Genomic DNA, 12,603 nt, shown 5'->3' on the forward strand with positions numbered 1-12,603 from the left:
TGTTGTTAAGGCAGGACCTTTTGACACCCCATGCAGCCTAAGGCTGTGAATTTCTGACAAGCTGCTCAACCAGCACATCATGCTTGGGGTGACAGGCACATTCAGATGAGAACTGTGAAAACCTTTCTGGAATCTTTCCCCTTCCTCCAAGTCAGACCCACCAACAGCATCAGTACTCCTGACTTGGTGGTGCTGATGGGGCTGGAAAGTCTGTCAATGCAGTCAGCCAGAAGGTAGCTCTCTCCACACCCAGCTTCCCTCCCACACAGTGAAGGAGGAAGCAATCATAGCTGTTTGAACCTAATTTTTTTTATTCTGAATGATTATGAGAGTCAGGAATATTCCAAATGATCTATATTTTCTGTGAACAAAAGACTTAAAAATCCAGAAAAGGTATCTTGTGTGGTAAGCATTTACAAATGTTTTTTAAGTATACCTAATGTCCCAGGTATACTAATATTTAGAAAGTCTTTCTGTAATTTATTTAAATTTCTGTTCTCTTGTCCTGTTTTCTACAGCGGAGGGGTAGTTGTATCCCTATGCATTTGAGATGTTGTTCAGGTGTTTTACCATCACTTAAGAACTGCATCAAAATGGTATTATCTGGCTTTTAGACAGAGAATTCAAAAACATGAACTCATTGTGCGAGAGACTGAATGTGACAGCTACATAACAGTGAACTATGGAAATTATATAGTAGTTTTACACAACCAAAGGAAAGGTCAAAGCGCTTACAAAAGTACTTGTTACCCTACCTGTGCTACCGAGTATCTTATTGTTTGAGTGATACCATTAAATTGAATGTAAACATAAAAAGGGAAGGGATTGTTTAACATGAGTAAACTGGAACAGTTGAATAGTAACTTGGAAATACAATACTTTCTTCCCAGCTTTAAGAATTAGATGCAGTCTTGTCAATCAAGGGTGATTTTGTGCAGCCCTGGAGCAGGCAGCGCAATCTGCACACTGCTGTTTGTTATAAACTAGTGGACTGACTCTGGATGTCAATGGATATTGGCATTCAAGGTCATTTAGACTATTTCAATTCAAATTTCAGAAAATTCAAAAAGAAATTGTCATTTTCCATAGGCCTTATATATTATGAGTGACCAAATACACTGACCTTTTTCAAGCACCTTCTGAAAAATACACAAGGAGCTTCACCCATCAGCTGTGCTCTTTCTTCAAGGTTTGCAACAAAACTCAATACCTTTTTTGACCTATAAAGGCCATTTTTTTTGCAATTTGTGAATGATGATATAATGTAATTTGTGCTAATTAGTTTTGGGCAGAGTGACTCAAAGAGGCATGGACCTGTTTCCTTCCTATTGATTAATCTCAGAAGTTTGTTTATAAAAATAAAAGCTAGCCAAAAAAAAAAAAAAAAAAAAAAAAAAAAAAAAAAAAAAAAAAAAAAAAAAAAGAACAGATCTTCACAAAAGCTTGTCTAAGCACTTTTTCCAAATGACAGAAGTGGTTGTAATTATTCTATCAATAATCAATGGAAGTGTAACTTCTGGATTTCACATAATCACTATATATGTGATTTTGACTGCTGGGTTAATAAACAGTGTTTTGCTATTCATGTACTTTTTCTTGCGTTGAATGACAAATTGTACGTATGATCATAAAATCACTTTTCTAAAAACCAGCTATCACTTCTGTTATCCTGTAGTCAATAAAGACTGCTAAAGAGAAGTACAAAGGGAAGAGAACTAAACAATTATGGAGATTAAAAAGAGCTGTTCAGAGAAGTCACAAAGGCTGCGATTTCATATCCAAATAGCTGATTTCCAATATTTTTTTTTCCTTAGGGTAAACTACTCCATTTGGAATCACTGTTGCTGATAAACTGTCTTACAGATTTTTAATTCAGGAAATAGAGTTTGTTCTTTCTTAGTGACTGCCTTTCCATCAGCTTTAATGACCCTGAAATTAAAGGGCTCAGAGACTGTTTACACTTGTATTCAGCTGTAGGGCATTGAATTACCCTGCAAAGGTCTTCAAAACTCAAGTCAGATTTCTCAGTAGCACATCATACATAGTATTCAGGTGGAGTCCACCCAGATACTAGCATTTAGCTTTATTTGAGGACTGATTTTGGTATCAAGTACTTCTAAACATCAAAGCTTCATACATAAATCTAAGAATATTTGCAATTATTCCTCTCCAAGAAGGTCAACTAGATCTAAAGTTCTTTTGGTAACTAAAAGATATGTTTGTTTGTTGTTTTTTTTTTGTTGTTTCTTGGTCCAAGAGTTCAATTACTTTTCATTACCAGTGGAGTTGCAATGGTAAATATGGTAAATAAATGGTAAATAAAGATGAAACTGAAATGTTTCATCTTGGTGAACTATTGAACTGCAAGCGGGAATCAAACCACCTCATCAGAATCTGGTTTCTCCTAGTCAATCGTTGTACTTTAGCAATTCAAAGGTAGATTTGCCTCGTGCTGATTACGCATTCATCATGCATTCTGTCCTTCATTTCAGTCTCTTATGTCCTTATAGTAGTTCAGTCTTGTCACCTAAATTCAGAATAACTCATAACAATTCATGCTAATAATTAATTTACACCCCTATCAAGGCCATTGGTCAAGAATCTGTGCATAGCAAAAGACAGTTATTGCTGTCTTCAAAATATTAAATGATTATGGTCATAAGCAATTGGAAATTACTAATGGATAGATATTTTGAGAGCTACTATCCCCTGGATTTTTAATGAACCGTAACAGAAACTTGCATTAGTCAAACTAGAAAGAACTAAAAAAATCTGAACTAGCTTTAAGAAGGCCTGTTTAAAATAAATGCATCGATTAACAAAATGTTAGACAAATAGAATTAAATTCTGTCATTGTTGCTCGCTGATTGCCTTTTGCAGTCCTGAAAACAAGAGTATGTGAAAACAATGTTATGCTTAATAAAACACAGTGCTCCCTAAACTTATAAAGATTGCCCATTTGCTAAGATCAAGTATTTATTTAGAGAGGATGTAGGTTTTTTTAAATACCATATCCTTAGTGTCAGGAATGTTTCACAGATAGTTAACTTGTTCCATCCTTGAACTAAAGCTTTAAAACTTACATGAAATATGAAGAATACTTCAAAAGTCTGATGATTTTGTTAACAAATATGTTTTATTTAACATGTAATGTCATAAGATTAAACTCAAAATTAATAAAGTAAAATATATGCTTTTCCAGATATAATAAGATTAAAAAAATAGTATTTTAAAAGTACCAAAATCCCCTCAATGTGTTGTTATTTTCTCTGTGTTTTCATTATTGTTCTTTCAAACATGGTGCTTATTCACTGTATTTCATCTGTAAGGCTTTTGCCTTCATCTCTGGCTCACTTAAAAATCTATTAAGAATTTATTAATTCCTTTAAAACATGCCAAAAAAAAAAAAAAAAAACTTCCAAGAGGAAAAGCCACATAGCCATAGAGCTGCAGAACTTACTGCAAGAATACTGATAAATAAAACATCAGTTATCATCAGTTAATTACAGTTTAAGCCTAAATCCTTGGTTGGTGGAAATGGGCAGTCACTGACTACAGCAAAGCCTATATGCACCAGCTGACTGCCAGCTTCCAAGTTCCAAGTCATGGCAAGGTGCTTTGTCTCTCCATAAAACAGAGTATTGTTTATCTGAATAATATTCCATTATAAATCTTACACATCGCTAGCAAAGTTACATTTTCAAAGGCAGTATATTGATTCTGAGTCCACCCCAATATATACATTTGAAAAGAGGTTTCTCTGAACAGGTAGAGGAAACCCCGGGCCAAATTATTGCATAATATGAAAAAAAAAAAATCACAAAAGTGCGTATATGTATGTATGTATGTACACATGCAGAAAAAGCTGCATTGCCACTTGCACCTACCACTATATGGCATTTACTGCTGTGGACACAGGCCTGTCTGGGGTCACAGAGTACATTTACATGAATGTAAACTTTAGCCCTTGGTTCGAGGGATCCCACTATGAGATGTTTTCCTATTAGAGAAAGGAGTAAGGACAGGGCCTGCCTGGAAGTGGAACTTTATTTCAGGCATCTGTATGTGGAGCAGGACTTGCCCCACTGAAGCTGCAAAATTAAAGCTTTATTGCAAAAAGAAGAAACTATTTACACCACACTGGTAGCTAAGTTAGTATATCAGCTTTATGGATTTCTGTAGAGCAGATATTAAATGATTTTTTTCCATTTCTCACCAAGTAAATCTGGTAGAAACAATACCATGTTTCCCGCTAGCTTGATGATTTTGAAGTGGCCAAGCTTAGAATGGCAACTGAATGTACTGAAAGGCATCAGCACTGTGAATAAAATGTTCACTTCGAGCTCCCTCTCAATGACATTTCTTCAGCAAGTGAAGAGTTATATTTTTAACTGCAAGCATGGTTTCTGTGCAGGTTGGTTTGATCAGCATCTCAGGAAGTAAAAATCCAAAATGGCCAGTGTCACGCAGCTCAAATGCAAATGCGTAGGGGATGCCATTTTTGTAGGCCCAGTCCATAGAGCTGCCAGAACTCACATCTGAAAGAGGAAATTCAGAAAAAAAATTTTAAAAAGTTAAATGCAGGTCATGTTGAAAGCACCAAAGGGTTTGTGTGGCATTTTATCTCTGGGACTCAGTGAATATACCTGCAACTCAAACTGTTACTTGCTCTGATCCTGAGCACCCTTTCGAGAAGGGTATGGGCACCCTGGTGAAAGTGCTCAGCATGATATGGAATAGACCCTTGAATTTCATAGGAAAAATAACTGACTGTTTTGTGTAAAGCAAAATTTTAATAAAAGAGAACATTTAGAATAAAGCCTCAAACTTTCTTGTCCTCATCTGAGTGCAGTCTAAATCTTTCCTTCTACAATGATCTCCAAGCTGAACTGGAACTCTGTATGCTCCTAGGTTTAACCTGGGTTTTTTAGGCAACTCCTTTTCAGGAAGAAGAGGAACAGTTGATAAAGTAATCTAGCTTCTCCTTTTTAAAGTGCTTTTAAAATTCTTTTCATTTGTCTTATATTCTCACCATTTCCTCACAGCATGAGAGCATTTGCATAGGTGGTGTCTAATATTAACAAACCTTCCCGAGGAAGTGTGCTGCTTATGCTTTCATTATCTCCCTAACTTGATTACCCAAGACACATGTTTATATAAAGATCCATCTCTCACGTGGCCTGCTGTAGTCTGTGCAATTCTGGGATTAATTCATACTGCTTTTCCTTTGACATAGGACTGACTGCACTGTAATGAGCACAAGATGATGACCATGCTGTGAGACTGAGGCCCACAGTAAGTGGAGCTGTAGCCAAAACACAGAAACAGCAGAGATGCAGGAGATTGCCTGTGAAAAATCTTAAGCTTTTCACTTTTTCAGTATCTGTTATCGTTATCCACAGCATGCAGGCCTCATAGTTTCAGTAAAGAAACAAAAAGTGTCTTGCTGAAACCTGTTGAACTTCTTACCTGTCAGCAGAGAGCTTGCCTGACAAATGCTGTTAGTAGTGCATTTGCAGACAATGATATGCTTTCTAAGATCTTAATTTATCCTTCTTTTTTGAAAAATATGGTTTTATATTTTATGGATATGTTATTTGCTGGCTTTTGCCTCTCATATGCTTTGCATTTTAATCTCTTTCATTGCATCAGTTGACTTAATCTTACTGCAATCAACTGACTGAATCAGTTGCAAAACTGCATCTTCCGCCTTCCTCACAACCCAAAACTGGGTCAAAGTTCACTTTAAACAGTGTTTACTTTTTTTTGTTATAGTAAGGGTATTCTCCTTCTTGCTATAGGAAGGTCAAAGTCACAAAATCTGCCAGAGGAAAACTTACACAAAGTGCTCGAAGCAGGACCGTATCTGTATCTTACACCATAGGCTGACTGAAGAGCGTTAACAGCATTATAGGCTGCTGATTCCTGGGGAGAAGGAGAAAAAATAAATACATAAATTAGACTTTAAATTAAATAATGTAATGGAATTGGAATCTGAGTTCAGTGGATGACTGTCTTCCGGTGCAATGCTGTGTTCAATGAGACTGTGGCTAACTTAAAATTACTGCAAAAGATAAATCCTTTCTTTTTTTTTTCCTATTGATAGCAGTTCCCTGAAAATCCTGGTTTGATATTTTCATGGCATATAGAAGCTCACTGCACTGTGCATGACCAGACATTAAATATCTGTCATTATAATTTGTATATATCAATTTAGTGATACAATGAATTTAGGCAACATGTGACACTATGAGATGAAATACTCTCTTTTTTATGCAGTTTAAAAGCCATGCATGCATCTTCTGTGGCTGCATTTCCCAGTCCACTAAACCTTGTCACTGCTGAGCTTGTGAAGGAGAAATGATGTCTTGTTGACACTCCACAGTGGTTCAGTGAGCAGAGTGGGAAGAAGGAAGGAGGCAAATTCCAGGTGAATGTTCAGTGCTGGTCTAACTTTCTCTGGGGCCTCATGATGCAGTCTTGCATAATGCAGTCTTGCATTTATGCACTGTTGCATAGATGTGATTTCAGTACTGTACAGGGAAAATCAGCACCTACATTTCAACATGTAGGTGCAGTCTGTTTAGGAGGTTCACAGCATCCTGTGAAAATGGGTGCAGAAGGCCTGGCCCGTGGCAAATTCAGAGGCTCACACACAGAGAAGGGATGCACAAAAGAAAAAAAGAATATTATGATTCCAAAGAAAAGTATGCTGGAGAATGTACAACAGAGGCTGGACAAACACAAAGGCATCTCCCTACAGAGAGCAGGAAATTATCACCTTGGGAGCTAGAAACTGCTGGACTTTGAGCCACTAGGTAAAGCTACAATGGTTATATTAGTTGTTTTACTTCCGTGAACTAAAGGGCTACAAGTCTGGATTTATGCAAATCTTCATGAGCTCAGTCCTTACCTTGTTATTCATCAGGCTCTAGATGAATGCACATTACTCTATATTTGCCTTTCTGTATACATTTTCCCTAACCTTCCACTTGGTTGCCCTTGTCAGGAGTTGAGATTCTGACTTAATCCTTGCTCTGACCCATGCAGGCATTCCTGCTGTGGGTCTTTGTCTGAGTAGAAAAGCCGGGGAAAACTGCTTTAAAATTTCATTCCAGAAACAAAAATAAGTTAATTTTCACTTACTGATCTGCAGGTGGGGCTTTGGAGAGTTTATTTTACACTCTTAGCAAATGGAAGAGCACTTTTTTTATCCATTACAAAAATTTGTTAAGCACAACCAGATTTTTTGTTTGTTTGTTTCTCAGCAGAGAGATGACGGTGCTGGAGACTCTGACGTTTTCAGCTTGGCCTCTTGCCACCTTCACGAGAGAGTATATGGAGGTAAGGACCACTGAACTCAATGCTTCTGGGGACTCGGCAGGACTGGCGACAGGATGTGGTCGCCAGCTGGTGTGAGGGGTAACCTCTGACTCACCCTAACACCAAAGATGAGGAGCTGGGAAGGGGCCCTGTCCTGTGGCAGAATGGGTAAGTGCTGTCACTTGGCACTCTTCCTCCAGATGTCTCGACTTCTGAGTGGTGACATGCAAGACCCATGACGGGGCTGGAGGTGCTGGGACCTGTGAGGGCAGGGAGGTGGCAGTGCGAGGTCACGGCAGTGGCCGTGGGGCTGCGCAGGGCCCTGGCAGTGGGGAGCTCCAGAGGCAGCCTGGGGCTGTTGTCTGGGGCCTGCACAGAAGTCCCAAGTCCCAGGCTCAGTTGCTCAACCGAAATTTGTGAGCAGCATGCTTGCCATGCCGGGGTCATGGTGTGGTCGGGCTGACACAGGCCTGATGCCAAGGGAGTGGGAGACAGGGCTCAGCTGAGGGAGCTGAGAGAGGTGGAGAGCAAAGTCCTGGTAAATACGCCATGGCAAGGAGAACAGAGCCACAGACAAGAAGATGCCTTGGGCACAAGTTACACACTGTACAGCAAGGAGACAACAGAAGCAAATCCTATTGAAATCTTTCAAAGAAATAGTTTGGCAATGCCTGTTTAAAATCAGCACAGTGGTATACTGGGTTCTGTGCAGAGGCAGTCTGGAGGTCAGGCCGGGAGTGTCCCAAGTCCAAGTCTACCACTTAGGCAGGTGTCCCTGGGCTCTGTGAAGCTGAAACTCTTAGCTTTGAGGGGTGCAGCTTGCTTCCACTGTTGGAGCTATGTGCCCAAAGAGATAGTTCTCTTCTGCATCACACTGTGCAGGCTGGATCCTGAATAAATCCAGGCAACCAGTATTTGAACACCCTCAAGGAGAAAATGCCACATAAAATTACCAGATTTTTACAAAGACATACACAAACTCAGTCATGCCATGTAAGTTCACTACAAACACTAAGGCAAAGGACTGTACAGGAAGAAAAGGGATGAAAAGAGGTGAAATTTAAAAATCTTGCGTAGATGTATGTTTTTGCTGGGTTTATGCAATCTGAAAGAGTACTTTTATTTAAAAAAAAACAGATTTCAGGAGAGTGTTAATAAGAGAGCTGTGCCTAAATTAGAGCAGAATATGCATGTTGTGATCAGTACACAGCTCTCCAGTTTCAAAGCAGCTCTGAATAATTGATCACTTTAATCGAAATGGTAACTGACAGCTCACTAACATGATCCGACCCAGACAGAAACATCCTTTCTACTGCTCAGAATTAATTGTGTCCCCCTGCTGGCACCAAATGTTATTTATCTTCTATGCATGTGGGGTCCCACAGTTGTCCGCTCTACACAGTCCCTGTAGGCAAACAACCTTTGTTCCATCAACTTCAGGAAACAGAGATCCATTGCTTTCCGACTCAGTGAAATTTCCAAGAGAAATGGAGAATGTGAAACCTCACCCTAAGTCACCGTTTCAGAGACTTCGAATACTAAAAACTATTCAGTTTGGAACTACCAGGTGATGAAGCCTTTGGCTGTAGGCAAATATTAAACCGAACAAATAATTAAGCAACAGTATTTCATTCATTTTCACTGTGATCCCCATAACGAGCATTATAAATGACAGGAAATTACTTCAGTTTCTTTTTCCAACCTCCTTGTTCTTTTTGACCCACCTCAATAAAAAGAAGTATAAGGTCCAAATACTGGTAAAATATTTAGAATTGGGATTTGGCTTCCATTTGTCCAGGGCTGTTTAAAACAAATGTCTCTCTTTGCTCCCTTAGATCTGTTTCACTCCCTCCAGTGAGGAGCCTGATCCAAGGCCTGACAAACTTTAGGAACACCTACTAAACATCAAAAACTGGGATCCTTTAGTCTAAAAGCTACAGATGGAAAGATAGAGTGTGTGTGCACTATGGGGCAGTTACTCCCTGTCTCAGAATGGAAATATCCCTTGAGCAACAAAAACTGTGCTGAAGATACACTGGTATGTGTTCTCTCTTAGACAATCTTTCTCCTGTCTGTAGTGTCTGCCATTGCCTTACATTACTCTGGATAACTTCATAAGATACCCAATAATTATATACTTGCAGAGGAGATGCTGATTCTGATTCTTCCTAACTCCATGTCTTTACCACCTTCTCTGTTGCCTGTTCTGAAAAAAATATTCTTGCATCTGCTGGTCTTCAAAGGAATTAGATTCTGTTGTTTTAAATTGCCAGTCTATGGTTTTTTGATATGTAATAGTCATCAATTCACTTGAGGAACTTCTTTCTCCACGTTACTCCCCAAAAGAGGGTGGAGAAGGTAGAACAAAAAGAAGATTCATGATTCACAGTCAATACAGGGCTGTGTGGTCAGTCCTCACAAATCTCATATTTTTAGCTCCTTTGGCTGCTTAGTTAACTTCTAATTTGCTCGGTTCCACAGGAATGATGTCAGACAGAAGAATGTCTAGTACCTGCTGAAATTAAGTGTCTCAACAGAAATAAACCTACAAGGAGAGTTTAGCTTGTGGAGTGCTGGCTACTCAGCCTCTCGAGAGAACAGCCTAGCGGAACTTCAGCAAAGCTCCAGGGATTGACAGTATCATTTATTCTGAAGAGGATAAATCTAAGGTGCAGTTAAGCTCCTTTGGAGAAAACTAGCTTAAACTAGCAAGTTAAAAGTCACTGCAACTTGCAAGTTTCAAGGTAAAAGTTGAAGACTTATGGAAAATGTAATTTCATTGGGGACAGAAAGAGACTTGCAATTGGTTGATGCAGTGTGGGTCTGTGAGCAGGAGCAAAGAGAAAGCAAAGCTTAGCCATATTTCTCTGAGAGAATAAGCCATAAGGAGGGTTTTATGAACACGAGGATGGCTAAAACAGACTTCAGACTGCAAGCTGAAGGAATAGTTCTGCATTTGGATAAGCATAAAATACACGAAATGTATCTAATCTGTAAATCAGTAAGCTTCCATCAGAAAACGTATTCTTATTAATTTATTCTAATATACAGAAGCCTCTGATGTTAATTAACTGCTTGTCCTAAACAGTTAAAAGCACTGTGTGTAAGAAGAATGATACATAATGCAATTGAAGCTTTACTTTTGGTGGAATCGAAAGATTTCTCCTTGAACTGATAAATGTAAACAATTTCAATTTTTTTTGTTCCTAGCATTGAAGATGATCTTCTGTATGCTCCTAATGTTTAAGTTCTGATCATGAAGAGACAGAATTTCAGCTAGATGCCCAAGGACTTGACTACATAATTCCCATTACAGTTAATTAAATAAAATGATAATAATTATAATTAAAACCTAGGGATTTATCCTATAAAGTAATTTAAAGGGGTTGATGGATGGAAAGCACTATACCATTTTAATCAAATTACCACTGACTCATGGTGAGTGAAGGTTATATAACAAGAAATGTGATTGCAGGCAAATCCAAAATAAATACCTCTCAATGTTAAATATATGCAAAATGTTGAAGAAACAAGTCTCCTCTCAAAACAAAATATACAAAAAATATTATATAAAGGAGCATATTCTACCAAGTTTTAGTGTACTTACCACACAGCTGAAGTTTGGAATAGTTTCATATTTGTAAGAGTAAGGGTACAGCAGCATCTGTGCATACGCATGGAAGGACAAATAGGCTTTTATTTGTTTCCGATGTTTGCGGAGGAAATGAGCAACAGCCTTTACTTCAGGCTCAGACTCAGGAAAGGGACCACAGTATGTGTCATCACATGGGTGAAATGAAGCACCTTCATCTAGAGATTGAAAGAAAAAGTTGATGGTGAATGATCACAGAGAATTTCCAAGGGTCAGCTTCTGGCTCAACCTTTTTTGGCCCCCATGAAAAAGCATGAAAAGCAATAAACACATTGCTTTCTTGTGACTGATGAACATGAGTCAGTGGGACCTCAGTACAGCAATCTGCTTGTTCATCTAGTAGACACACTGAGTTTCCAGTTGGCCAACTACAGGCAGTTCTCCCTAGAGGACATACTCCTAACCCAACAGAAAGAGGAGAGCCTGACTTCACTGTCCTTTCTTCCCTGGCTTTCCGTATCAGTAGCACTTTTTATGACAGGATTTCCTTATTAAAACTATTGATGGGTCTCAGTTGGTCTGTTTGAAATCTGAGAGCTATACCTCTTTATTAGTCACTGCCAAGACAAATCTAGCCCTTAGGACCATTTTAATGTACTGTCTACTACGGTGGTTGTTACAATGGTAGGTAGGTAACCTCAACAGGCATTACCTTAGAGACTGGTTTAAAACATGAGAATAGTTCCTGACTAGACTATTTTCACCCTTGCAAACCTTGAGAGAAAAAAATGACAAGCCACATGGTATGATTGCTCAGTTAGTTAAAATAGAAATCATCTCAGTTTGTACAGGGCCTAAATTTCCTTCAAGTCTGGGGCAGGAGTTCAGTTTTGAGGATATCTTTCACTTCATCAGCCTGCTCAGGTGGCAGCAAACTGCACAAGAGTAGCCTGCCTGTAATATCCCATGAGGTACTGAAAGATGAAACCTAGAAAAGGGGATGTGGTGGTGGCTCCTTTATCATTTAGCAATTCTAGATCTAAGCCATCATCTCATTTACAGCTTAAGGCCTGGGCCTAAAAGAACAATATTTATGCAAATCCACTCCAATCTTTTCTGCTGTGGTTTCAAAATACTGTGCTTTACACTAACCTGCAGAATAATAATAATTTGTTTGAGAACTTCCCTGGTGCCATTAGAGACTTACAAAAGCAGTGTTTTATTAGCTTTCCTTTGTACAGTTAGTACTGCCATCTTCAATTAATAAGAAAAAAGCAGTGTGTGAGAAGGCATAAAGATATCAACTAAACCAGGGTTATGCAATCAACACAATGCCAAAATTAAAAAGTGGAGGAATTTCATGCTGCAGTTTCATTTGTAAGATGAAAACTGAGGCTACCATTCAGTGGCCACAGGTGGGGATTTCAAAAGGTATTAGTGCTTGGATTGCAGTGGATGTGGAAGGGTTATATAGAGGGCAGATGGTCTCTTCCATGCCAAACAGATGGCCACCAAGCCATCCAAATCTCAAGAGCACTCTGCCTCGATGTCTTGTCAGATAATATAGCTAAAGGAGAGCTATTTAACAGAGCCTCCAGAGCCTTTGCTTTTTTTTATGGATACTTCATCTCCTGTAACAGTGTTGTATACCGAATCATGGAAATGGATATCACTGTTAATAAACAGTG

At 38.8% G+C, this 12,603-nt stretch overlaps 1 protein-coding gene across 1 annotated transcript in view; it reads right to left on the bottom strand.

Moving 5' to 3' along the window:
- Positions 1-4,350: 4,350 nt before the first annotated feature.
- The window catches only part of CPA6 (carboxypeptidase A6), an 80,260-nt gene continuing 72,007 nt past the window's right edge, over positions 4,351-12,603 (bottom strand). The window contains exons 9-11 of the mRNA XM_027903435.1: positions 10,931-11,133; positions 5,841-5,925; positions 4,351-4,538 (exon numbers count right to left, since the gene is read on the bottom strand). Coding sequence (XP_027759236.1) covers positions 4,351-4,538; positions 5,841-5,925; positions 10,931-11,133 — 476 coding nt within the window. The remainder of the gene's footprint in view (positions 4,539-5,840; positions 5,926-10,930; positions 11,134-12,603) is intronic.

The sequence above is a fragment of the Empidonax traillii genome, unplaced genomic scaffold (assembly GCF_003031625.1).
Source record: "Empidonax traillii isolate 1590-97213 ecotype Southwest subspecies unplaced genomic scaffold, ASM303162v1 scaffold959:size240107, whole genome shotgun sequence".
NCBI lineage: Eukaryota > Metazoa > Chordata > Aves > Passeriformes > Tyrannidae > Empidonax > Empidonax traillii.